This window comes from Haliotis cracherodii, unplaced genomic scaffold (genome assembly GCF_022045235.1).
Source record: "Haliotis cracherodii isolate W230 unplaced genomic scaffold, xgHalCrac1.p SCAF_1, whole genome shotgun sequence".
In the NCBI taxonomy this organism is placed as follows: Eukaryota; Metazoa; Mollusca; class Gastropoda; order Lepetellida; family Haliotidae; genus Haliotis; species Haliotis cracherodii.
In genome coordinates, this window is record NW_027266264.1 from 74,762,823 (window position 1) to 74,790,399 (window position 27,577).

At 39.5% G+C, this 27,577-nt stretch overlaps 1 protein-coding gene across 2 annotated transcripts in view; it reads left to right on the forward strand.

Annotated features, from left to right (window-relative positions):
- The window catches only part of LOC139473405 (phosphatidylserine synthase 1-like), a 102,825-nt gene extending 78,202 nt beyond the window's left edge, over positions 1–24,623 (forward strand). The window contains exons 8-14 of one of the 2 annotated variants that reach the window (XM_071256079.1): positions 3,061–3,142; positions 3,890–4,002; positions 5,164–5,229; positions 7,188–7,287; positions 7,680–7,739; positions 10,831–10,955; positions 17,413–24,623. In XM_071256079.1, the coding sequence (XP_071112180.1) occupies positions 3,061–3,142; positions 3,890–4,002; positions 5,164–5,229; positions 7,188–7,287; positions 7,680–7,739; positions 10,831–10,955; positions 17,413–17,434 (568 nt within the window). In that variant the 3' untranslated portion in view covers positions 17,435–24,623. Of the gene's footprint in view, positions 1–3,060; positions 3,143–3,889; positions 4,003–5,163; positions 5,230–7,187; positions 7,288–7,679; positions 7,740–10,830 lie in introns of both variants that reach the window. The other variant, XM_071256002.1, reaches the window with a different exon arrangement.
- Positions 24,624–27,577: the final 2,954 nt, after the last annotated feature.

The window sequence follows — 27,577 nt, forward strand, 5'->3', positions numbered from 1 at the left end:
TTGTAAGATATTATCAATGACACAACTTTCATATTGATAATCGTTAATGTTTTTTCCAAGTGTCGATAATTCCAATTATCAATCTTTTCAGCCAGGCCTAACAATCAGTACTAACAACTGTTTTGGACACATATAGCTGGAATATTACTGAATGTGGTGTTAATCAACAAACACACATGCAGTTGTAGTTGATGAAGGTTGAAGATTGAAGAAGGTTGAAGGTGATCTTGGCTTAAACAAGGCGACCCATTGCACCCAACACCTTTGAACTGAACTGATGATGACGAGATCATATGAGAACAATGATAAAAGGGTTTATTATACACTTAAGTGTGAAAGACTGAGTTTTCCGAAGTTGAGAAATGAGATATGTTCATTGCAGAGAAGATACCACTTGATATTTCACTGCTGTGAACATAACACTTTGACGGAACTTTTGTCATACAAGAGTGACCTTCCCTCAAAATGTCTCCATTTGTCGTAGTGTCTAGACCGTACACAAAACGTTGAAGTCCTTTTTACGTTAGTTTCACATTGACAAGGTAAAATAATGACAGATGGTCATTTATGGAGTTAATATCGGTGTTCTTGCCATTTGTTATTCTCTTGAAAATGTTTCGTTATTAACTGTAAATTTCTCATTTAACTCATCAATTGAGACTGTTCTTTCGCAAAGCGCCATTTTTGTTACTTGACCAGCGTGTATTCTTCGGCAACCAACAGCGGTCTAGTAGTTTTTAAGTATATTTCTTTTTTAAAGTTGATTTGTTATAGAATCATATCAATATGTATGATACTGAATTTTTGTGAACCTAAATATTTGTAGTTAGTTTTGTTTATATTTTTTAAGATTTTGCAAACACGAAACTACTTCTTTTAGTCGCAAATACAAGGGGCGTGAGGTAGGGAGAATTTGCATTTCAAGGTTTTACATTTGTAATGAAATAATGTAATTTTCCTGTTGACAAACACACACAAAGTATATAAGAAATACGCCACTCGTTAAAATATCTCCTTTCCCCCGTCACTCGATAAAAGGAACATGATATTTCACTCGACATATGAAATATCCTCTATGACCTGCTGTGATATTAACACTATCTGCTGTTGCACTAGTTAAATAAACAATAAACAATGCTGTCACATCTGCTACAAGAGGAACACAAACCAGGAAGAGAGTCAGCATTGTCGCTGGTTTACAGAACTGTTAACTGTTGCGGCATGTCATGATCAAGGAAACATAACATTTACCACTGTTTTGACAAATGTAACCCTGAGTCTGTCCGACATCATGACAAACGAGAATATGTTCTTATTATAAGACTAAACATTGATCTTCCAAAGAAAATCTTTCTATGACATAAATTTGAATTAAGTGTTCTGGAGTTGTCTCCCTTGAAGTATGAAAGCACTCAAGCCATCTTTTCAATTAGAAATGGTGATGAAGACAAGATGACATGCACAGGCAGCAGAGCATGGCATGAACAGTGTCAGATGTATTGACTTACAGCTAATTTCACACGAGTATTGACGTCAGTGGAAGACTGCCATGAAATATAGATGAGACAGAATGTTGCACAATTGTTTGAACACAATTCAAATTAACAGATTTTCTATTTTGGATAGTGTTACACTTGGGCAAGCTCAGGTTATGTGTTAAGTAAAAACAGAAACGGTATTCATACGTATTCTTTCAGCTGATGCCTTTTCTAGATGTTAATCTTGCCATACATGTTGGTCAAGTTGAACTGGGTTAGGTGTGATTAGCTGCAAGGTTTGGCGTAATGGAGGAATGTGACGTTATTTTCATCCAAAGTACTCCTTATCTGTTCAATGAACCATAATTGACGCAACATCTTTGTATTAGTCAGTTCAGTGAGTGAGTAAGTGAGTTTGGTTTTACGCCGTTTTTAGCAATATTCCAGCAATATCATGGCGGGGGACACCAGAAATTGACTTCACACATTGTACCCATGTCGGGATTCGAACCGGGTCTTTGGCATGACGAGCGAACGCTTTAACCACTAGGCTACCCGACCGCCCCATTTGGTCAGTTCAATTGTCTTCAAAATCATCCAAGGCACTATTACAGGAAATTCTTAATTTTTCATTATAGTTTCAATCAACAAAATGGACATGGGGTTGGTTATTTTGAAGACTAAGAGCTTGATTATGTAAACTGTGCTGTCTGGGGTGAAGTATGGTATTGAATTTTTGTTTTAGTTTTGTGTCCTCAGCAACGGTTTATGCCGAGACTATAAGTCTTTAGCCACACAGACAGTGCTCTTGTGGTAGAGAGTCCGCCCAGAGAGCGGAAGGTCTGGGGTTTGATCCCCAGCCGCATCATACCCAAAGACATTAAAAGATGGTACTTGCTGTTACCATGCCTGGCGCTATGCATTAAGGGGCTAAAACAAGGACTGGTATATTGTGTCTGAGTGGGGTATTCGTGTTAAACTGCGGCATGGTATAACAGTGGGCTAGAACTATAAATCGGCATCAGTACGGACCAGAACAAGCAGCCAAACACACACACTTGCATGCACATCGCAATATAAGTGCAATAATCTTGGCTGCGACGTTGAACCCCATTTCACCACCATAGGCAGTGAACTTTCTTTCAGTGATCAAGGATGATACAATGACCTTTTGATCGATCATTGTCAAATTATATATAGTTTCCTTCAAAAATATTAAACTGACTTGAAAGCTAATAATAAGTAAATTCAGTCTCAAGAATTTTCAAACCAGTAGTCAATCTTGAAATATTCTCCTAAAACTTGGGCACCTCTGATTGCTCCAATCATGGAGAAAATTCCCTCTCAGTGGAAGCATATATTGATGGCAGTGCATGGCAGCAGTCTGTGAATTCAGCCACTTGTCTGAAGCCAGAGTACAATCTTGTTCTGTCTTGTATGCCCAGCTAAGAAAGTCCATATATTAGTACTAAAATCTACAAAAAATGATGCCGAGAGAGAAGTTGGAGGAAGCAGACTCAGATATTTTTGGCACTGACTGTAAGAGAGTGGACAAATTGTACACACCCATGTTGTGTTTCAGCTGGACCCACGTGCGATGGCTGGACCCCAACTCCACCTACATGAGGGTCATTGCCGTGTGGATCCTCATCGTCTTCTGGCAGGTAATGTCATCACGTGCAACATCCGTTGGGAGTCGGGATTAGAATTTGTCCCCAGCAACCTATGCCCTGTGCTTGTTGTGCGGGGGCGACTAAATGGATTGGGTGGTCAGACGAGGTTACTTGGGTGATTGCATGGCAACTTACCTTCATGGATTGTTGTTGATTATGTCAGTGGATTGTCTGGTCCAGGCTCGATTATTTCAGGCCGCTGTCATATGGCAGTGTTAAGCTTAAAGAGAAACAGGCAAATATAAATTGTTTGATAGGAATTACTTAGAAGTTGACGGATGACAAAGTAGACACAATTTATGGATAACAACTAATTTATGGATTACAAGCCTTTACAATAATTATGTTGTTATACATAAATTGTGTCTACTTTGTCAGGCAAATATAGTAGAACAAATACTGTGTTAACTGGAAAAGGCTATGAACAACAAATTTTAGGAGTGAATATTAAACTACGCTTATGTGCAAATATCTCACTTCTTCCAGCAAGAACAGCTGATATCTTTTTGCATAGATGGTTATTTTGTTCTGGTGAAATTAGTTATCTAAATATCGAAACACTGATTGTCTTATATAACCAAAGGTAAACTCATGTGAAACAAGCTTGCTATCTTATACAGATGTTTGCACAGATAGAGTGAAATAGATTAAGTACTGAATGCGTATACATGTATCAGATACACAAGGTATGAATGAATATGTCACCCCTATTAATCATTGTTGATATTTTTGTTCCAGATCTCAGAACTGAACACATTTTTCCTGAAGCATGTATTCATGGTACCGCCATCACATATAATCAATGTTATTCGACTAGCATTGATATGTGCAATATCAGCACCTTCCATTAGGTGAGTCCTCCAACGTTTACCAAGTACCACTCCACTTTTATCCAACTGTTATATGATTAATGCAATCTTTATCAAAGTATATGTCCACATTTACATCAAGTATTTAACCAACATACATCCAACATCTGACCCATGAAGATTCCGGGGTAGAAAAGGTCTTCAGCAACCCATGCTTGCCGTTAAAAAGGTGACTCTGCTTGTCGTAAAAGGCGACTAATGGGATCGGGTGGTCAGGCTCGCTGACCTGGTTGATGCATGTCATCGATCCCAATTGAGTGGATCGATGCTCATGATATTAATCACTGGATTGTCTGGTCCAGACTCGATTATTTACAGACCGCCGTCATGTAGCTGGAATATTGCTGAGTGCAGCATTAAACAACAAACAAACAAAACATCCAACATCTATCCATTACAGGAGACTCTGGTGTCACTAGATGGTATCCTTGGTGTCCAATTGTTGAATGTGTTCAAAACGGTGGTAGACAATTATTTTTTTATTTTTTTTGGATTTTGGATATCTTTTGTTAAAGTCAAAAGCCATTGGATGGAATAAACAAAATTTGAACACTGACATCAGCTCTCTTTCACAGAATATTTTTAAAATAGTGTCTGGGGAATGAGAAAAACAAAGGAATTAATCTCGGCAAATTCCATATATCAAGGACAAGAGGCATAACTCGATATTTTGTATGCACGGAACTCGTCGACTTAATGATTTTGCGATATATTATTGTCAAATTGAGCATCAAAAGTTTTATAAATGTTCATTTTGAAAACAGTAATCTCAAAATGATTTTGCATGTATGACTTGTCAGAGGTGGGAGAATAAGTGTAAATTTGGATTCATTTTTTTCTTCCAATTTTGAAGCAAATAGGGTTGGCAGATCCATGATCCAACAGCTAAATAAGTAATGGTGTAACGGAAAATCTTTAATCGTTGCCTGTTGACTGATTTTCCACACACAACATTGCTGATTCCAATTGGTGGTTTGTGGTCCATGCTAATAAATCTCTGAATTTTGATAATGAAGTAAGGTCAAATGCATAAACTGGGATCACTTATCAAGACATACATAAGTAAAACTGACTTGTTACAGGTGATGGAGAAGGTACCGGTAATGGAGATGCTGTAACATTGTTCTTGTTTTTTTTGTACAGGCAATATTATGTGTACGTGACGGACACACGGTGTAAGCGGGTTGGAACTCAGTGCTGGATCTACTGGTAGGTGTACTGTTAATAATAATAATAATATTAATAAAGAGTAACATTAAATTTATTATATGCCAAATTCCATTTATCAAGTATCACATTTTTATGCTAAGTTCCATCTTCCCAAAGCAAGGGAGTTATCTGACTCTAAAAGTCAAGTTTCTACCCTTGCCAAACTAGGCTGGAATTTCTGGGCTCGATCGCAGCGCCACCAGCCATTACGATTTTATGTCCCTTCTCTCCCCCTCCTATTGACCTATCAGATTCCATCACACGTATCACTTTTATTTGCTTTAAAAAAAAATGGTGGCCCCCAGTCAAGGTGATCTGATCGATGATCAAGATCAATATTGTAATAAAACGGGGCTTATCTCGCGAAGTGCATCAAATCACATGAGCACCTTCATTACAAACATGAAAAGATTGGGAAAATATCTGTCAAGGCCAAGTTGACAGTTCACATGCTTTGCAAATCCTGCAGTCGATCAAAATCTGCACAGTGAAATCCATGTTGTTTACGAACTGGGTGTCAAGTTCGTCACATGATTTTGATTGGATTGTTTTATAAACTCATTATTCCAGCCAAAATATCACTCCATAATTCCAGCCTAGTTCAGCAAGGTTGGAAACTTGACTTTTAAAGTTAGTGAACTCCCATATAATTAATGATTAGGCTGACAGACCTAGACCTGTTTTCTATGAAAAGCTCTTGATAGTTTAACTGTGTTGGCATATGGTTGAAGTTCGTGAAGCTAGTTTAACTGTGTTGTTGGCATATGGTTGAAGTTCGTGAAGCTAGTTTAACTGTTGTGTTGGCATGTGGTTGAAGTTCGTGAAGCTAGTTTAACTGTTGTGTTGGCATATGGTTGAAGTTCGTGAAGCTAGTTTAACTGTTGTGTTGGCATATGGTTGAAGTTCTTGAAGCTAGTTTAACTGTGTTGGCATGTGGTTGAAGTTCTTGAAGCTAGTTTAACTGTGGTGTTGGCATATGGTTGAAGTTTTTGAAGCTTGTTTAACTGTTATGTGGGCATATGGTTGAAGTTCTTGAAGCTAGTTTAACTGTTATGTTGGCATATGGTTGAAGTTCTTGAAGCTAGTTTAACTGTGGTGTTGGCATGTGGTTGAAGTTCGTGAAGCTAGTTTAACTTTTATGTTGGCATTTGGTTGAAGTTCTTGAAGCTAGTTTAACTGTGGTGTTGGCATATGGTTGAAGTTTTTGAAGCTTGTTTAACTGTTATGTGGGCATATGGTTGAAGTTCTTGAAGCTAGTTTAACTGTTATGTTGGCATATGGTTGAAGTTCTTGAAGCTAGTTTAACTGTGGTGTTGGCATATGGTTGAAGTTCGTGAAGCTAGTTTAACTGTGGTGTTGGCATGTGGTTGAAGTTCGTGAAGCTAGTTTAACTTTTATGTTGGCATTTGGTTGAAGTTCTTGAAGCTAGTTTAACTGTGGTGTTGGCATATGGTTGATGTTTTTGAAGCTAGTTTAACTGTGGTGTTGGCATATGGTTGATGTTTTTGAAGCTAGTTTAACTGTGGTGTGGGCATATGGTTGAAGTTCGTGAAGCTAGTTTAACTGTGTTGGCATATGGTTGAAGTTCTTGAAGCTAGTTTAACTGTGGTGTTGGCATATGGTTGAAGTTTGTGAAGCTAGTTTAACTGTGGTGTTGGCATGTGGTTGAAGTTCTTGAAGCTAGTTTAACTGTGGTGTTGGCATATGGTTGAAGTTCTTGAAGCTAGTTTAACTGTTATGTTGGCATATGGTTGAAGTTCTTGAAGCTAGTTTAACTGTGGTGTTGGCATATGGTTGAAGTTCGTGAAGCTAGTTTAACTGTGTTGTTGGCATATGGTTGAAGTTCTTGAAGCTAGTTAAACTGTTGTATTGGCATGTGGTTGAAGTTCTTGAAGCTAGTTTAACTGTTGTGTTGGCATATGGTTGAAGTGTTCTGACCAAGAATGTTTCTGTTTCAGTGCGGTGACATTAACAGAAGCCATTGTGTGTGTGAAGTTTGGATCTGACTTATTTAAACAGACAGACTACTTGTATGTTATAACTTGGCTGTCAGTGCAGGTGAGTCAGTTGAATGAGTGTTCTTTGTATCTATACTGGTAATAAAATATCTTTCTTCTGCAAACATTGTTAAAGCATTATGTATTTATGAAAAGAGTGCTTTGTTCATAGTTAAACATTTGCAGTGCATTTTTTATCTCTTGAATTGATAAGAAAAAGGCTTTAAAAAACACTATTTTACATGTAGAAATGTGACATATATTATGTTTGGGATTGCACTTTCTAAAAGCCATTGTCTATTCATAACATTAATGGTTTCAATGATAGTTTTGTGGAAAAAAGGGTTTCATAACATTGTCTCTTTGAGGTAAAGTAAATGTTTGCAGTTGTATACACCTGAAACACTGAAGCCACTATATGTGCCAACACTTCACTCTCTCCCTTGTTTCCAGATGGTTAGCAGTTTCATCTGTATATTTGGGTGTGTTGTGTGGGGAAAGAACAAATGGAAGGTGAGTTTGTCGAGTGACATCATCGTGTATTCTCTGGAGGAAGTCCCGTGAAGATCCGGGGTAGAATAGGTCTTCAGCAACCCATGCTTGCCGTAAAAAGCGACTATGCTTGTCGTAAGAGGCGACTAACGGGATAGGGTGGTCAGGCTCGCTGACTTGGTTGATGCATGTCATTGTATCCCAATTGCGTGGATCGATGCTCATGATGTCAATCACTGGATTATCTGGTCCATACTTAATTATTTACAGACCGCCGTCATATAGCTCTTATATTGCTAAGTGCGGCGTTAAGCAACAAACAAATCGTGTGGAGGAAATGGGAGTTTTGTAGGTGTTGGTTCACCCTCTATATTACCATTCCCATGGTTCTCACGATCACAAATTAACCGCCCTTGATTTTCATCTGCCAATTTCATTTGCTACGCTACTGACTCTAATGGACCAATCAGAAAGTGAGTTTCGAAGCAGTCTCCCTGTTGGTTTGGCAAAATCAACAACATGGCAGCCAGTCCCTTTGATTACGATAGAGTTTTCGAGAAATTCAACATTGAAAAACCTACTGGCATGCAAGAGAAAGCTCTCAAGCATCTGTTTGTTGGAAAGGATGTCTTGATGTCTACTGAAACTGGCAGTGGCAAGTCCTCCTTTACCGATTACCTTTTTCCTTATCTGGACGTTTGATTGGTCGGTAAAATGTTAGTGAAAATCAAGGGAGGGTAATTTGAGATCGCTAGAACCATGAGAATGGATAGGTGAGTCTAGGTTTACCGAAATGTGAGCTCTGGAGATGTAGAGGATGTTCTTACATACAGATCACCTGTTGTTTCACTGAAAAGAGTTATGGCTTGAAAAAAGTTCCTAAAGCCCATATAAAGGAATGGAAATGGAGAAGAGGGTTAGAAATGAAATGCTGCCAGCGTCAAAATTACGAAATATTTGCTGTATTTTATACATGTAGAATGCAAATGTATATTTTGTGATGATTGCGTAAATATCCAGGTGAGTGATACAGGCCCTATGGGCCTTTTGTTAGCATTGGACTGGCTGTCTTATGTTTATTTTTATAATTATTGTTAAGCTGTTTCCACGTACAGCCACCTAGGGGTCTAATAAAATGATGACTGTGTGGCCATATTCCTCCTGACTAGACCAACTGTCATCTGTGATCTTAGTGATTGTCAATAAGGACAGAACTACGCAGAAATGAAAAGAATATGGATTCTCTGTGTGCAATTGAATTACATGATTGCGCAGGTGCATAAAACATTGCTTAGGATCTGTCCTTAAACCAGTAGTTTGGATTAATATACACACTATGAATGCTTGGTTTACCAAGTCCATGCTGTATCTCTGAAGTAGCTTTAATGTGGCCAAGTCACATGACCCAAACTGTGACCCAGATTGCTAAGATGGGGCCCAGCACCTCATTAGAAACATAATTTGTACAGGTCATGGATTCCTAGACTCATAAGTTTTAAAATCAAACTAAAACTCTTTTGGAAATATGAAATGTCTGGGGCACAGGTTCACAGTCGTTCAGGCGATGCAGTTAGCTGTATAGAATTGTTTCCCTTAGGCATGCCCAGAGCTCCAGATAAGCTTTTGGTATTTTACTCATGCATTTTAAAATCATTGGGTATCAGTAATTCTATCTGGGTATTACCCACTAGTTTTTACACATGTGGGTATTTAAGTTAAATAAATAAAAACACTATACACTTCATCTTGTCCCTGCAAACTGTGGGTTCGAGAGCTTTATAGGACTCAAAAATACCGCGATACTTCCACAAGAGAGTGTGTGGCAAATGATCATGATGTAACTGTCATCGTGTAGTTTGGCAAGGTTGACGGAATGTCCGTATATAATTTCAAAATAAGTTTGATTTGCTAATCGAATACGCAGGGTTACTTCACAATATTTTGTTGATACGCACAAATTGTGTTTTTGTAGGGTATCTGTAATGTTCATTGCGTATTTGAAACGCTTGGATTTTGTCTCACTGCGTATTTCTGCATTTCTGATGCGTATTTTACGCAGATACGCAGCTTATCTGGAGCTCTGCATGCCTGAAATCTGTGACCGATGGTTCACAATCCTTTGTGGTCCATTTTATGTTTCTAGGTTTGTCATCACCATACCCTTGCTCCCTCTTCCTGAGGCAAGGGAGTTAACTGACTATAAAAGTCCAGTTTCCACCCTTTCCGAACTAGGCTGGTATTATGGAGTTACATTTTGGCTGGACTAACAAGTCTATGCATAGTCCAATCAAAATCGCACACCAAAATCGAAATCCGGTTAGTAAACTGTCATGCAGATTTTGGTCGATTGCATGATTTGCAATACATGTAGAATCTGATTGGTCCACAGGAGAGATAAGGGACATAACTTGTAATAACCACCGGTGGCGCTACAATCGAGCCCAGGAATTCCAGCTTTGTTCGGAACGGGTAGAAACTGGACTTTTACAGTTAGTTAACTCCCTTGCCTCGGGAAGATGACCCTTGCTCATGGGTCTCAGCAAAGATCACTTATGGCTTTCTTTCCACATGAAGATCACCAGTGTTCCCGCTGGCTTTTGAAACTGCTGATCCTGGTGGACTGGCAACTCTAAAAATTACCAGTCCCCGCAAAGTTTTGTCAGTCCCAACTTTCAACAAATAATTACAATGACGTCTTCTCTGAAGTAACTTCGTTAGATCTACACCTCATTCCCACAAAGTTCAGTCAGTTCTCTTTTTTTAAAAATATTTCGAGACTAAGTCGCTACAAATATATACTTAAGCTCAAAGCAAAGCGAAATGCTATTTTCTTGCACTAAAAATAGACAACAGGAAACCCTCATGGTAACAGACAAGCTGACTTTGTTCGAAAACTATACTTATCTGAATATCGCCAATGTTTTTTTCAACAACAGAAGATTTATAAGGTACTTTATTTGCCGGTCCACTGGGACTGGCAGTCACATGAATTACCGGTCCAAGCCTTATTTTGCCTGTAAAAAACTGGTAATTTCCTGTAAACGGGAACACTGATCACATGCTGAGATATAACTGAAATATTGGTCTAATCGACTCTCTGTTTCTGTTTCAGACTGCAGAAGAACATGACCCAATCATTCAACAGAAACGTGCTCCCACAAATACATCCACCAATGGTAAACGTAACGCCAAGGATCTCCCTGATCATCTACAGAAGGAGACAAATAAAGCCAATGGGTACAAACTCCGCAACAGGCACCCTAAACACATAGCTAATGGTGGCCTGTCATAGGCCTTCGTTTTGTTCGTGGCACACGGCATTTTTAGTATTTCATACCAAAGACACTGTGTTTGTTGTACTGAATTGTCCTTTCAAAACCTGTCATTTCTTTTTCTAGTGTGACTGTTGTTCTCTCTAGGGCCCCTGGGCGACACTAGGTCTGTAACAATTTACCTTTGGAAGATACATTGCATTTCTTGAACTGTGAGGTCGCAATATAGTACAGGATACGATACATGAAACTTGGTATGTTCAGTAGAAGTGTTCTATCATCAAATGGAATCAAAAATTTTAAGTGATTTTTTTCGTTGCATTATAAATGAAAATGAGAATGAAAAAAAAGGTACAAGTCAATTTTCGTAAAAAAAGATAACGGTAACATTATGACTTTGTACATTCTGTCAAAAAATAGTATTGTCGAATTCCATACCATTTTTCATGTCCTTATGTTGTATTGTTTTGTATCAGTATCTCATGATACAATACTCGTAAAGACGCACACACCGAAGCACCAATGGTGAATCGTTACAGCCCTGGATGACGTTAAGCTGTCACTACAATACATTGAGAACTGATACAGATACAATGATACAGAAATAGTTCTCAGGTTGTATGAGAAGAAATGTGTATGAAATATTTAATGGTGACGCTACGTGTTGTACTAATGGACTGGGATTACAAACCTGTTAGTGCTGCCCCCTATAGACGAGTGTGGTGACACTGTTGTCATGTCAACTCCTCATCTGAATCTTCAACTGAGAGCAAATCATCTGACAGGAGGACGATGACACCATTTGCTGTATTTAACCTTTTCAGTTGGGTTAAAATTGTCTTTAAACAAGCATTTGTGTCCTGAATACCTGTGGTATTACTGATTGGCGCATCATGGTATTTTCACTCACTCAACAGGGTAATACTCAGTCTTTTTCCTTTGTAGCAAAAGAATTTTTGCAGAATCTATGATCGACCAATTTCAAACCCATTACAATTAAATGAAGTATGTTATGAATTCTTGTGAAGAACCATCACCAGTAGTTTGGATTACTGATTGACCTTGCTACAGGCATTGTCATGTGTACAACCAATTCAAAATCAGTTAATAAGCACTTGTTTTATCAAGTGATGGGAAGAATTATTGTGTTGGGGTGATGAAAATCAATGAAACAGAATATGTATTTATCAAAACCAAACTGTGAATCATACTAATGGTCACTGCTATATTATTTCTACACTACCCATGTTAGACCTCAAACACCGCAGCAGGTACCAATTGCCTCCGTTGGCATGAGGTAGTTGTGCGAAAAGGCCCCCAATTTCCACTGTTAGGTAAGGGAACAACTAAATGGGTATTGGGTGGGCGGGCTTTGTCACTTACCACCGACATATCCTCCTACCCAATGTGGATAGATGGTCATCTCTGGTCCAGACTTCAGTACATACAGGCCACGGAGCTGGAACATGACTGACTGTCAAACACTGAGTCTCACTCTCTCACTCTGTGAAGTGCGTTAGATAGTTCGGATGGATTTGTCTTGTTTAGTTTAATTTTTACAATTTGCTGTTTCATCATTTCAGTTCTGTTTAGTTTATCAATGTTGATGTTTACTATTGTTTAATTTAGAATCAGTTTATGACAATATTTATTTTGAATGAGGGAGGCGCTTATGGTATACACTCATCTCTGAAAGGTGTGAATATGAATATTATGTTGTAAATAACTGAACTTATATACAAATTATAAACCTTTATTCCCTAAAAGTAGATTTATGTTTTTATCTCATAAATCTGTCCGACTTTTAGTGATATGTATTTGACTGAAAGTGCCAAACTCATATTCCAGTCAGCAGTAAGAATCCAAGGATATTCCACTGGGGTATTTCCTGAAGACTCATCAACTTCTTCTGCACATGGGTGCATTATGGGACCAAGTGCCAATATACTTTGAATAAGATAATCAAAATGTTTGATCACAATGTGACCTCTGGCCTCTGTAGCTTAGTGTTGTACAGAAACATGGATGGGTAATCTAGTTAGTCCGGTGTGTGAAAGTTGTGTCATGGAAATGTATATACCTGTAGTGTCTCCCTCAGGATTTACAGCATACCTGCCAAATTACTTACATGTTTTGCACATAGTCATTTTCTTTGAGTTATTCCATGTTTCAAGTGTTGTGTATGATTTCACTTGTCCAGGGGATCGAAGGTTCATGTCACTACATCATGATTTATGTAATACTAGTATGCAGCGACCCGTGAACATCCGGGGTAGAATTGGTCCTCAGTAACCCATGCTTGCCGTAAAAGGCAACAATGCTTATTGTAAGAGGCGACTAATGGGATCAGGTGGTCAGGCTCGCTGACTTGGTTGATGCATGTCATCGATCCCAATTGTGTGGATCGATGCTCATGGTATCAAACACTAGATTGTCTGGTCCAGCCTCGATTATTTACAGACCGCCATGATATACTGTAAACAGGGAATTTTTTGCTACCGTTTTATTATTGCGGGTTTTGCGAACGAGACTCAATCGCAAAAATTAAAAACGCAAAAATAAGTATAAATAATACCTACATACTTTATTCATTGCAACACGTCATCAAATGTTGAAATCATCAACCAGAACTAAAAGTTACTCAATAAGTTAAAAACACAAATGAATGCAGAATGGTCACACAATACATCACAAATGACAGTGTAAACCAGTTAGTGTCACTGTTACCTCAGAGTAATCCTGCCTTCTTCCAACCTCGCTTGATTGCGTCAGTGTCCTTTGCAATTTTGTCCACACATGACATGACACTGAGTTGAGTCAATTATCGTATTTGATAATTGGTCGTAATCTCTTCCGGTCAACTTTCCGGCCAACTCAGAAAAACTAGCTTCGGAGAGAAGCTGTCTATTGTTTGGTAGGCGAGGGGTCATCGCAACACAGCAACTCGCAAAAATATCTCGTCGCAGTATTGTCTTTGGCGTGGTATTCGCAATATTTTAACGGCACAGAAATAAAGCTGTTTACAGTAGCTGTAATATTGCTGAGTGCTGTGTTAAACAACAGGCAAACAAACTCAAAGGGGGACTATGTTGAACTGTCTGGTGCCCCTCTTTAGTCTAGGTCTTGACATTGTGAGGTGAAATGGGGTTTTACTTCATGTTAAAGATTATTGCACTTAAGTAGCGACATTCTTGTACACATTTGTACTAGTCAGGACTGATGCCGATTTATAGTGCTAGCCCACTAAGATACCATGCCGCTGTTTTAACATGAATACCCCACTCAGACACAGCATACTGTTCCGAGCTGGTTCTTGTTTTAGCCCCTAAATGCCGAGTGCCAGACAGGGTAACAACAATTACCATCTTTTAACGTCTCTTTTGGTATGATGTGGCCGGGGATCGAACAAGCACATGCTCTATCCACTAGACCTGGCAGCCTGTAAACTTTGTACAATGAATCTTGTCCTTGTGTCTGAGTAATTAGGGTGACCTGCCAGATATACATCTCAAGTCATTTTTGAATGATGTAAATCAAACTTTCACCTTAATCCAAATTCACCTGAGCCACCTCTCTCTTTGAGTGTTTGAGATAAGGGGATATGTGGTAGGCGAACATAAAGTGTTAGCTTCCTGTGCAGCTGGTATGGGTTTGAATCCCAGCATAGTATTCCTTTCTGCTGTGGATGTATGATATATCAGATAAATCAGATGCTGAGTTGCCTGAGCTGAACAGTTATGAAGGACATCTTGATGTTAGATCTTTGGGGATCCAATGTGGTATGTTACATGACACTTGGGACAGTGAGAATAGTGTGCCACGTTAGATCAGTATTTGGTTGGGTTTGTTTGCAGTGACATCATTGTTGTTACACCTTGATCTCGCTTGTTATATATATATATATATATATATATATACAGGCCGCAGAATTGCGTCCCTTGGGCACGCCAGAAACCTATGATTGTGGGTCAAATCCAGGTTTATGGATCCTGATTATGTTTCTGGGTTTGTAAGCACCACACCCGTGCTCGTGGGTTTCACCAAAGTGGTAAATGTGACCTGCATCACTTTGGGCTTTCCTCCCACATTAGGCTGACACGCCATATATATAACTAGAATATTGTTAAAAGGCAGCGTTAAAACCCAACGCAATCACTATATATATATATATATATATATATATACACCATGTTCAATGAGAGAAAACCTGTGCAGATACATGTTGAATAAATTGTGACACTTTGAAGAAATAATTGTGGAAGAGAATTGCACCGGTAGATATTACGTTGTAGCATGTTTCATTTACTGTTCGAATTTTAGCATTGAGATTCTTCAAATTCTTGTTACGTCTGGAGAAAAGTATAACACAATGAACTGATTATCAATAATTATCAATAATTTTACTTAATTTTTTTTATATAAATAACACTCGAGACTAAGAAACGTTTTTGTGCAGATATTATTGAAAGTCACTCGTACAAGTGACCCTTCTCCGGTCGTCACTTGTACGCATAACAGAACCTGTCTCGTGTACACGTTATGTCCTCTGCTGATAATGTTTGATGTGTGCTCATCTCATGTGACACATGCCGCTTGATGTAGAGTTTCTGCATTCAGGGATGAGGCTGTTCCACGAATCTGCCGAATTCAAGGGTCACTTTTGTGTTACATGCCATTGCAATATACCCGTGGTACTCATAAATCATTTAGTCCCCAAGAGGATTTATTTTTAAAAGAAACCTTCTCATCCCTGTGAATAAGATCACTACCTACACAAGGGTCGAGTGTATACCAATGGATCTGTACGTAGTGGACACTCCATGATGCAGCATATTGTTGTATCCGGGAGGTGTAGTTTTCTAATCAGAAGTTGAGTGTAATCGTGTATTGTCAACATTCACAGGGCTAAATCTGTCCACCACACGAAAACCAGGCCATTGAGCTCAACAATTGTTGTGGTTTGGATGTTCCGACTGTCTTTTATTTTTTCTCTTTATCAGATGCATGTAACATAAACAGACGCGATCTGAATCACAACATTTGACTTTTGAAACCATTTTAAGGAAGCATTTTTAATGTTGATTACAATTTTTTGAGGGTCACAAGTAAGGGGTTATCTCCCTTTGACCAAACCGACTGAAAGTGTTAAATCAGCAGTTATCTGGACTCGGCATATCCAACCAAATGTTTCTGACCGGCGTCCTTTGTTTTTCCTCTGTTGACCCAACTACTTTTCAAAGTGGCACTAAACTGAACTCACTCACTCACTCAGCCATGCATGGTTTTCTTCGCTAGAGGTTGCCAGGTCCCCTGTGGTAGTGAATGTTGAAAATACAGATGTAAGCACCAATAGTTAATCATTTATATCTAGTCAGACCATGTATGGTGTACGATGTACATTATTGCCAATATTTTGTAAATAGAACTGTTTCCTTCAATCGTTTTGTTTCATTGCTTGCATGTTTGTCAGTTAGTGCATGATGTTATAGCCTCTGATAGAGTGTCTGTTAGTGACATCCTCATGGCCTTATGTTAATGCAGTGATTATTGCAGTTCTATTTGCTGAACAAACGTAAGAAACACACTGGACAACAGAGCTCACGTGTCTGCCTCACCCATGTGATCAATACCAACAGAAGGGTGGAAGGTTTGCTTGTGGCGAGTCGATCTGAAGCAGTCTGCTTGACAACTGTATAAGGATCTATACCGAAAAGTTGCCTTCACACTAATTAAAGAAGTAGTTATCCTTGAATTGTGTCTACTTTATCATCCGTCAACATCTAAGTAATGCCTATCAAACAATTCAAGAGCATTAACTCCAAGTGCACTGCAGGTGGTCGGGTAGCCTAGTGGTTGAAGCGTTGGCTTGTCATGTTGAAGGCCCGGGTTCGATTCCCCATATGGGTACAATGAGTGAAGCCCATTTTCCGGTGTCCCCTGCCGTGATATTGCTGGAATATTGTTAACATCGGCGTAAAACCATACTCACTCACCATTTGCACCATGTCTCGCTCTACTACAGTTCCTGTTCGATGTAAATCAATTCTTCTGTTTCGTGTGTAACACCTGCTGTTGTACCACATGGTGTTTCTTAAGTTTGTTTATCAGTCGATAGTGTTTCCTTAACCAGAGTCTCTTAAAACCTACAAAGCATCAGTTCATGTTTTTTTTTACAATTGTATCATTTCAAATGATGTTGGTTAGTATTTTGACAATCATGTAATATTTTGTGTGTACACTGTGTATCTGATTTTCTACTGAAGTTCCACATGTTGTTTTGTCATTCCATACTCTCCGCTACATTACAAGTAACCATGGAAACTAGCACTCGCATGACTACAGACTACTTCACGATGTTTCTGAAATAGATGTTGTGAAGTCATTTCCAAATGAAATTCACTTTTAATGTTCATTATTTTCAGAAAAAAGCCAGTCAAAACTTAAAACCTGCTGCTTTGGATGTTGCTCCAGTGTCCATCAGTGCTAACTGCTGCTGTGAGCCGCTTCTGTGAGCTGCCTCTTGTCAGTGTTACCATTGTGAGCTTGTCATGGTGTCCGACACCTCGCCTTCATTGTGATGAGACTGAGAATCATGCACCATTGTCACGTGCAGTGAACTGAGCCATTCACATCACCTGACACATTCACGGGAGATATTCACATCACCTGACACATTCACAGAAGACGTTCACATCAACAAATCATCACATGTACCGTGAATGTCTCAAGAAGAATCTGTTAGACATTTTCATGACAGATGCATTGTTTAAAGTTCAGGGTGCCGTTGTACAAAACAACTTCAGCGCTAAGATGATTGTGAGTCTATGTTAAAGTATAGGAGTTACAATCACCTTAGCGCTACAACAGCACCCACATCAATTCCAACCACTCACATCATTTCTTCTATTAACCTTTTTTTCCCCCAAATCAGCCAGACAATTGAACTTTCATGTTTTAGAAGTTGCCCATCAAGACAAAACCAGCAGGTCTCAGATAATCAAACAGGAAAGTATTTTAAACACTGACAGATGAAATGTAGTTTCACTATTGTGTATCATGCTTTAAAGATCCGTTCAGGACAATGGTATGTGTTTGGCTCAGTTTCTGTGCTATCCGCTGAATCCATCCTGGTGCAGCATACATTGTTGAGTCGGCGCTTCTACATGTGCACCAGGGCTTCACTGTATATATCGCATGGGTCATTATGTGAAAGAGATTCGGTCAAGTGATGAGTGTGTGTTCACAGCTATTCATCTATGTTGGACGAGGAAGTTTTCAGATGTGATGCTGCTGCTGTATCTCAGCTAAATTAGGTGGTCAGGCTGTCTCTTGATTGACTGCGTGTCATCATACCCTGATGACCTGGATCACTGGATTGTCTGGTCCAGACTTGAAAAGATTTACCAGCTGCTGTCATATAGCTGGAACATTGCTGAGTGTGGCATTTAACAAGAAACAAAATGTAAGTCAGCTATGACACAGTCAATACTCTGAATGTATAAGTATTGATGGAAAAAATGCCCTTCATGTGCTTTTATATATGTATGTTATGTAAACAAAATTATCATTGTATGTCATGTAGTGATTCGTGCTGAACAATGATGCATACATGTCAGTATGGCATAAAGGGAATTGTAAGGTTTAAAAAAATAAAAGAATTGGTTTTCAGGCAATGGTTTTTGAAAATATACTTTTGGCGGGCAGTGTTGTTTTTTCTGGTTGTTCAAACTGGTATGTTACCAAATAAACAGTTGTGTACAATCAGCATGGGAAAGAGCCTCCCCACATAAATGTATTCCTTGATGAGTAAAATACTGGAATACAGTGGTTGACTACTAATGGACTTCGAATATTTAGGATTTTTTTAGGTGTTTTGAAAATGGAAATAAAAACGAAACATGCAGCGAACTTTATGATGATGAGGGCGGTGTCTGAGAACCAAGATTATTATTTTTTTAGCCTAATCGACTCTGGGATTGGTGCTTACCGATACCTTTATCCTGCATTTCAGTGGATGTTCTTACTAAAGGAAATAAAAGGGAAACACATAACACAGATATTGACAGTTCCTAAATGTGAAGTCCATATCATGTGAATCACAGTTTGTTCCACTTCTCTGCCATCATCCACAATCCAGTGTGTGGTTGCAGCCACAGCTGACTGTCAGGCAAGGGATTAGAAAAGTTGTCTCCCTTTGTCTCCCAAGTTGTTGGTCCATTTTGGTATTTTCACTGACAAGACACCAGCTTATATTTTCCTCCAAGGCATCGACAGCTTTGCATGTGCTTACTAATTACTACTTAGATCGCTTCATTGTGTACACAGCCACAACTAATTGAACTAAAGTAGTGCCATAGGTCTATACTACTAAAACAAAGTTTAAAGACCACCTAATTCTTTCGTATGTCCATAGTTAATACATCATACCATGTCATACCATGTCATACCATAGACACTATTGTACACACATGGACCTTTAGTCTCCGATACAAGTCAAGGGAACATTAGTATTACAGGCAGAGACCATGTATTCGGATGGACTATGATACAGGATGTTCATTTAGGAATATCCTGTTCTACATACCTCAGACATTTACAGCGACCTCCATATTTATTTTTGTCAGTGCTTTGCAGAAAGTGAGACCTATTGTAGGGTACACATGCATTATACCGGACACTTATCCACCATGTTTGTTTGATAATACCAATAAAGCTGCACGTGACAGAATCACTTTTAGAAAAATTTGTGATATGGTTCCAAATGAGCAGAATATAATGACCCTGCTTGCATTTGTATGGTTTAATAAGATAAAACCTTGAAATTGAATATCAAAGCGATGCATAAATGTCGTAAAATTGGACATCAACATTGAAAAGTACTTGAAAACAGAATTCCATAATGGTGTGTGACAACCTTATCAGTGACATCCGTCAGAGCCACATTTCAGTGAACTCATTGTATTATATTTTGGTAATTAAACAATACAATTACTTACGAAAGCATTTAGTTTCAGCCCCCCAAACCCCCTCTTATTTTAGTATGGGAACAAAAATGAGCTTGTGCACATCCCTCACCAAAATGGCGGAAGGCGTCCGGCATCCTGCACTCTTGCCTTTTGTAGGAGTGTTACAGTTCCATCTCCGTCAACAAGATTTGATGGTTGGTGCTGTACCACAGTAGATTATATCCGGCTGAAAGTAGAAGCTGAAAATACCTTTGTAACACGTGACGATTGTTATTAAAGGTTACAGCTTGTGGTTTCTTCTGGCAAGAAAATTTGCTTACTTTATGGTTATTGAAAATGAAATCATCATGAAGTTTGGTCAAATAAAAAAATTAATCTGCACTGGTCCTTTGTCACTCAGTCTGACACTGTAATCATGTGTTTTTCTTAGATCCAATTACATTTTGTTGTTTTTATGCTGTTTTTATACTTGAGAACATGCACGTCTTGTTCTGGTATCAATGTTTGATATTCACAGAAAGTCTGAAAGTTGCCATGATGTTCCTTGATGCTGTAATCAGAGGTAAAGTTTTGTGAATGGGGCCAATCCAGTCATATGGTGTGTGTGTTCGTGCGTGCGTGCATGCGTGCGTGTGTGCTCGTGTGTGTGTGTGTGTGCGTGCGTGTGTGTGTTCGTGCGTGCACAACCATGGGAATAGAAGTGACATTTGTACAGAGTAAAAACAGTTTATCTAAAATAAATGTCGATGTTAGAACTGAATGTTTTTGTACACAGGGCTTTAATTTCTGTTGCTTCCATAAGAGAAAATATTTAGCAACTGTTCTTAGAACATGTTTTCGCTTTCTTCCAAACAATAGCAAAACCATTCATTCTTCCAAAATTGGATGTGCCATGTCAGGTTATAGAATAAACACCAATGCAGGAGCTTCTGAACCATGCCATAAACATCGGTGATACTTCTAGTCCTACCTTTACCCCGGCGATGATAAATATCTGACCTGGGTCCCGTTTCACAAGGCGATTCTAGCACAACGACTATCGTAAGTCTATGTTAGAGTATGGGAGTTACGATAAGCTTAGCGCTAACATAGCTTTGTGGAACGGACCCTGTGCTGCAGGCCTTTCTCCCACATAAGGCTCACATGCACTGGTATAACAGACATACTTTTCAAACCCATCTCCTTGGTTACACAAAGTAGCTGAACCGGGGTAGAAAAGGTCTTCAGCCGCCCAAGCTTGCCATAAAAGGCGACTGTGCTTGTCATATGAGGCAACTAACAGGATCAGGAGGTCAGGCTCGCTGACTTGGTTGATGCATGTCATGGTATCCCAACTGCATGGATCGATACTCATGATGTCAATCACTGGATTTTCTGGTCCAGACTCAATTATTTACCGACCCCTGTCATATAGCTGAAATATTGCTGAGTGCGGCATTAAACAACAATTAAACAAACAAACAAAATAACACAAAGTAGCTAAGGTGGTGATTTGGAAGTAAACAGTGAACCCTTTGGTACTGATATTGACATACACAGATCACTTGATGGGATACTACAAGTAAGTCAAGAATACAACGAGTCCAGTAGCCTTGAAGGGACTGTATATAGTTGTGTGTGCCAAATGTGGGTGTGTCAGTCCATGTGTGAAGTGATAATGCAACGAAAGCCATGGAAGGTGGACATGGAGACGAGTGTGTGCTTGGAGATGCTTATCAACTTTGATTTTGTCAATATGGTCCTTTAAGATGTACTTTCCATTTCATTTTGGTTTGTATTTGTCATGAGCGATGAAGTGGGACCTTAGAATCCATGTATATATATTCTCTGTACACTACGTATTCGGTTTACTAGTTGATCACATGTAAGAAGCTTTGAAATTATTTGTGTGATTAAGGGGACAGGGTCGGCCGTGTGGTCTGGGGCACTTCTATTCGCCGAGCAGAGTTGCTTCCCTTGGCCTGGCCAGGCCAGGATCCTATGATCATGAATCCAAATTCCACATTCTCCCTGATTATGAACCATGGGTTGTCAACACTTGTCAGTTTCACCAAAGTGGTACGACCTGCCTCGCTTTGAGCTGCTCTGAGGTTCCCTTGATGGGTCATGTACAATCAGATGAGTGGACCAATGTCTTATAAAATGTTGGAAACCAGTTTTTTATGGCTGTACCTAGTTCAAGTGTTTTTGTTTTGTTTGAATGTTGTTTGTTTTGATTCATAGTTGTTGATAGGGGATTATTTATTTGTGAATTATTTTGGAGCACTCAAGAGACTACTATAGGTGCCATGTCAACTATTATCACATCAATTCCATTTATTGTTATACATATATATGTATGTGTGGGAAATAACTTACAATGCATGTCATTTAAGCATATTTTATTGTAAGGGGTACTCATTTAAACAGATTTCATATGAAGGATACATACAAATTCCTTTGCTGTTCCGCTTTTGAAAAATCACCATAATAGCTGCAAAGTTAGTGATGTGGTATAAAGTAATTATCACTCACTGAATATCTTGAAATCAGGTAGGTGCATTTGAACAAATATGAATAATAAGACTGCACACATGTATTCACCCACCAAGAATGTTTTGACACAATATTTATGTTATAACTTAATGGGCTTGCTTCTTTCAAAAACTTCAGACCCTAGAACCAAGATTAGGGGTTTGTTGCAAGGAAGAGTTTAGTATTTTACAAGCACTTCATTCACTTTTAAAGAACTGTAAATGTTTGAATCCAAAACCATTATCGTCTTCTAAATATACTTCTAAAAAGTGGTAAAAGAAAGCCTATTTTTTCATGTGATTATAGTTAATCTGTCCTTACCAAGACTAACTTTAGTCATAATAAAAAATCGGGTTTTCTTAAACCTTTTTTGAGTTGTATGTTTTTCTTTCTGTCTCAGGAGATATTGACCAGAATTTGGTAAGGAGAATATCGAAGAAAGGTACAACAGGTTTACTGAGACAATTGAAAACTAGCCTTGTGAACTGATGTATCTTGTCAGTGTGATGACTACTACGTGGCAGAACACAATGCTTAGATTTCTCGGGGAGGTTGGGGCAGCCTAGTGGTTAAAGGGATTGCTTCTCACGCCGAAGACCCGGGGTCGATTCGCAACACGGGGACTATGAGTACTATTGCTTGAATATTGCTAAAAACAGCATAAAACCTTACTCACTCACTTAAATTTCTCCTCGTCCTGTGTCAACTTTTACACACAGTTACTATTGTAATATTGCTCATGCATTTTCAGGTTTGTAAACATTAGAAGTTACCAAATATGTGTTGTTTATTATTATGAATATTTCTGATTTTTAAGTACACTTCCATTGTCATCTTGTAAATTGATGTTGATGAATATCATGAATTGTTTGTAGTTGTGTTTGTGGAAACAGTGAATGGTATTTCATGTTTATTCCAGGGAATTATTATTTATTCACTAGAAGGAACCATCTAAGCAGTGTACTTTGTTGTATTCTTGTATAAATATGCTGTATTTAGGACATCGATGCTAACAATGGTTACATATACTAGTAGATTGGTATTTTCAGGTCTTGACAAATATATGGTCCACCATAACCCTCTTGACTAATGCCAGTAGATATTTTTAATTTAAAAATGATCTGCCAACCTGTGAAAAATAAGAATTGTACATCTCATTATTTTGTTTACCTTGGGACTATGTGACATTAAAGTGTTAAAACCTAGCAAGAAATTTGCAATTTTCTGTGGACTTGTGGTTTCTCTGTGTCGCTGGTCTTGTAGGCTTTTAGAACAAATGATATTTGTGGAACTTGTTTGGGAGTCTGCATGCAACTGTAGATGGCTGAACGCTTACGGTTCTTTTCAGCTGAGGTTGTGCTTATGATATCCGACCTGGATGATTTGTCAAGTATATACCCTTTGTACTCATTACTCAATACAACTTACAGGATTTCATCATCTTGTCAATGTTGTCTTTCTTTCAATGAGTCCTTCACCATTTCTCCGTAATTGCCATGTTGAAAGAAGACAAAGCAGTGAACATATTAAGTGGGTTTGTTTTTTTATTGTTTTATATGACTTTTTCAAACAAAAATCAATTCAGCTTGCTGTATGCTCAGCACTGAAATAATCAACACAGACAGCATTGTGCCAATATCAAGTCTGTCTTTATGGATCTGCCTCGTTCTGTGTTATAACTGAGAATTATCTTTGCTCTTTGCATTTAAATAGAAGCACATTTTACGCCTATATGTATGCCAAGGTCGTGTTGATACAGTTTTAATGTCATCAAACATGTAATTCAATTAATTTGAATATACTTACATTTTGACGAGTGTGAAGTAATTGTGTTTGTCACATGCATCAATATACATTTTGTATTGACCTATATTTTCATTAGGATGGAATTTGTTCTTCAAAATGTTTTTCTGAATATTGGTTTATCAAAATTGAACAGACCCATAAGGCTGAACATAGTTACATAGGAGTTATTTGCATCATGGTGCATGTGACAAGTCCAGGATTACTTCCCCTGGTTTCCCATCATGCATCAGTGTTTGTAGGTGTGTGTCAACCGCAGGGTTGCTTATGCAGTAGGTTTATGTAAGCATGTGAGAATTTATTTGAATATTTATTTGAATATTGTTTTTAGTTGTGTGAATCCATCAGAATCTGAATAAAATCCTTATGTCAGTGAAATACGTGGTTCGGTTTGTTTGTTCCCTGGATCAGACTGGATTATTTACACATGCCATAATGTAGCTGGAATAGTGCTGTCTTGGTTGTACAACATCACTCACTGCTAACCACCAGGGTACAAAGTTCATATAGTTAACTGGGTTACTCTTAACAATGCATCCATGTGGTGGGTTCAGGTGGTCCAGTGGTCCAAGGCATCTCACTACTAAGATGTAGATTAATACTGCCATGTAGTGGGTTCAGGTGGTCCAGTGGTCCAAGGCATCTCACTGTACAAAGATGTAGATTAATACTGCCATGTAGTGGGTTCAGGTGGTCCAGTGGTCAAAGGCATCTCACTGTACTAAGATGTAGATTAATACTGCCATGTAGTGGGTTCAGGTGGTCCAGTGGTCCAAGGCATCTCACTGTACAAAGATGTAGATTAATACTGCCATGTAGTGGGTTCAGGTGGTCCAGTGGTCAAAGGCATCTCACTGTACTAAGATGTAGATTAATACTGACATGTAGTGGGTCTAGATGGTCCAGTGTTCCAAGGCATCTCACTGTACAAAGATGTAGTCTATTACTGCCATGTAGTGGGTCTAGATGGTCCAGTGTTCCAAGGCATCTCACTGTACAAAGATGTAGTCTATTACTGCCATGTAGTGGGTCTAGATGGTCCAGTGTTCCAAGGCATATCACTGTACAAAGATGTAGTCTAATACTGCCATGTAGTGGGTCTAGATGGTCCAGTGTTCCAAGGCATCTCACTGTACAAAGATGTAGTCTAATACTGCCATGTAGTGGGTCTAGATGGTCCAGTGGTCCAAGGCATCTCACTGTACAAAGATGTAGTCTAATACTGCCATGTAGTGGGTCTAGATGGTCCAGTGTTCCAAGGCATCTCACTGTACAAAGATGTAGTCTAATACTGCCATGTAGTGGGTCTAGATGGTCCAGTGGTCTGAGGCATATCACTGTACAAAGATGTAGTCTATTACTGCCATGTAGTGGGTCTAGATGGTCCAGTGTTCCAAGGCATCTCACTGTACAAAGATGTAGTCTAATACTGCCATGTAGTGGGTCTAGATGGTCCAGTGTTCCAAGGCATCTCACTGTACAAAGATGTAGTCTAATACTGCCATGTAGTGGGTCTAGATGGTCCAGTGGTCTGAGGCATATCACTGTACAAAGATGTAGTCTATTACTGCCATGTAGTGGGTCTAGATGGTCCAGTGTTCCAAGGCATCTCACTGTACAAAGATGTAGTCTAATACTGCCATGTAGTGGGTCTAGATGGTCCAGTGTTCCAAGGCATCTCACTGTACAAAGATGTAGTCTAATACTGCCATGTAGTGGGTCTAGATGGTCCAGTGGTCCAAGGCAAAGGTGGCATGCACCACCCATTCTTTTCGGATAGAGGAGATAGGGCTGAATTTCCGGGATCGCCTTTGGACAAGTTCTCTAGGGACATGGAGATACTGAAGTGGGAAAGGGAGAGGATATACTGGGAACAATACCAGTGGGAATTGGCCACACAAAGGCGGGAACAAGACCGTAGAGAGATGGAGGAGGGGTATCTGCATAAATTACGTATTGCGGAGGAAGAGAGAGTGAGAGCGGAAGATGAAATATTACGGCTGCAGGACCAGCTTCGTAGTGCCGAGAGGGGCAGACTGGAAGAAGGTCATCAAGTACAACCTTATGAAGCAGAGATGCAGGAGCACCTTAGCATGGAGGCACATCCAGGAGTGGATGATACACCGGAGTTCACCCTGGACCGTAGATTTGAGAGAGACTTGAACTCAATCAATTATGTCATCTCCAACTTTGAGGGAAGGGCCATAGGACCACCGGGCAAATTTGTACATCAACCTCCGTTGGGGTATACTGGGCCACAACCCAGGTTTCCCCACAACAGTCCATTTGATCCGCCAAGAAAGGAACATTCGGAGAGCAGTGAGACTACACAGGCCAGTGAGGTGGACCATCCGAATAGAGTGGATAATATGGAAGCAGATATCCCTGGAGTGGATTACCGGACCCGAACAGTCGAAGCCAACCAACAGAGACCGCCACAAGTAGGCCGCGACCGGGAGGCCGTAAGAGAAGTTCAGACAGCAGGCCGAACGGATCCCAAAGGTCTGGAGCACCGGCCGGGTCAAGATCGTGAACGAGGTGAAGCAAACCGAAGACCCTGTCAGGAGTGGCCCGACTGGGGAGCGGGCCTGAAGACCCCACCCATTTCATATGGAGGGAAGGGGAGCTGGAGTGCTTTCCATGTCCAATTAGACACCTGGGCAAGGAATCACCGTTGGACTGACCAACTGCCTTTGCCTCAATGCCTGTCAACCATCGTTGAAATATGTCTGTATTGGACCACCCGTATCGCTAACAGTTCCACAAGTTCCAACTGTCGAACCATCTAAGAGGTCATCGCGCATGCGTGAACCACGATAAACGATATAAGATATGGCCCTACTCAGCTTCCATAGTTTTAAAAATTGAGCGGGTATTGCCCTTAGTAGTCACGTGATACACATTACTGTTTACATCAGCTAGCAGACGAACTTCTCTTGCTGAACTTGCGAGTTGAATATTTTTTACGATCTCATTTTTTATAATGGTACAAAAAGTGCATTGCGTGCAGAAGGTCAGTTTTAGTTAGTTTATCGTAATATAAAGCTGTACTTACGCAAATAGATGCAATTCTGAACATTTTTCGCTCGGAGCTGTCACGATCGAGTTGTCAATGTAAACAATCGCTAGGGGGCGCAAATCCGTGCGAGGTGCGCGAGAAATGACGTCATAAAAAAATACCACGGATTGGTGAGGACCACGGATTGATGTGTCGGCAGGATATATGGGCGGCAACCCAGGCGAGAGATGAGACAGGTCATGGTAGAGGAAGAATTGGCAAGCCAAAATCGGGCGGGGGAACCGC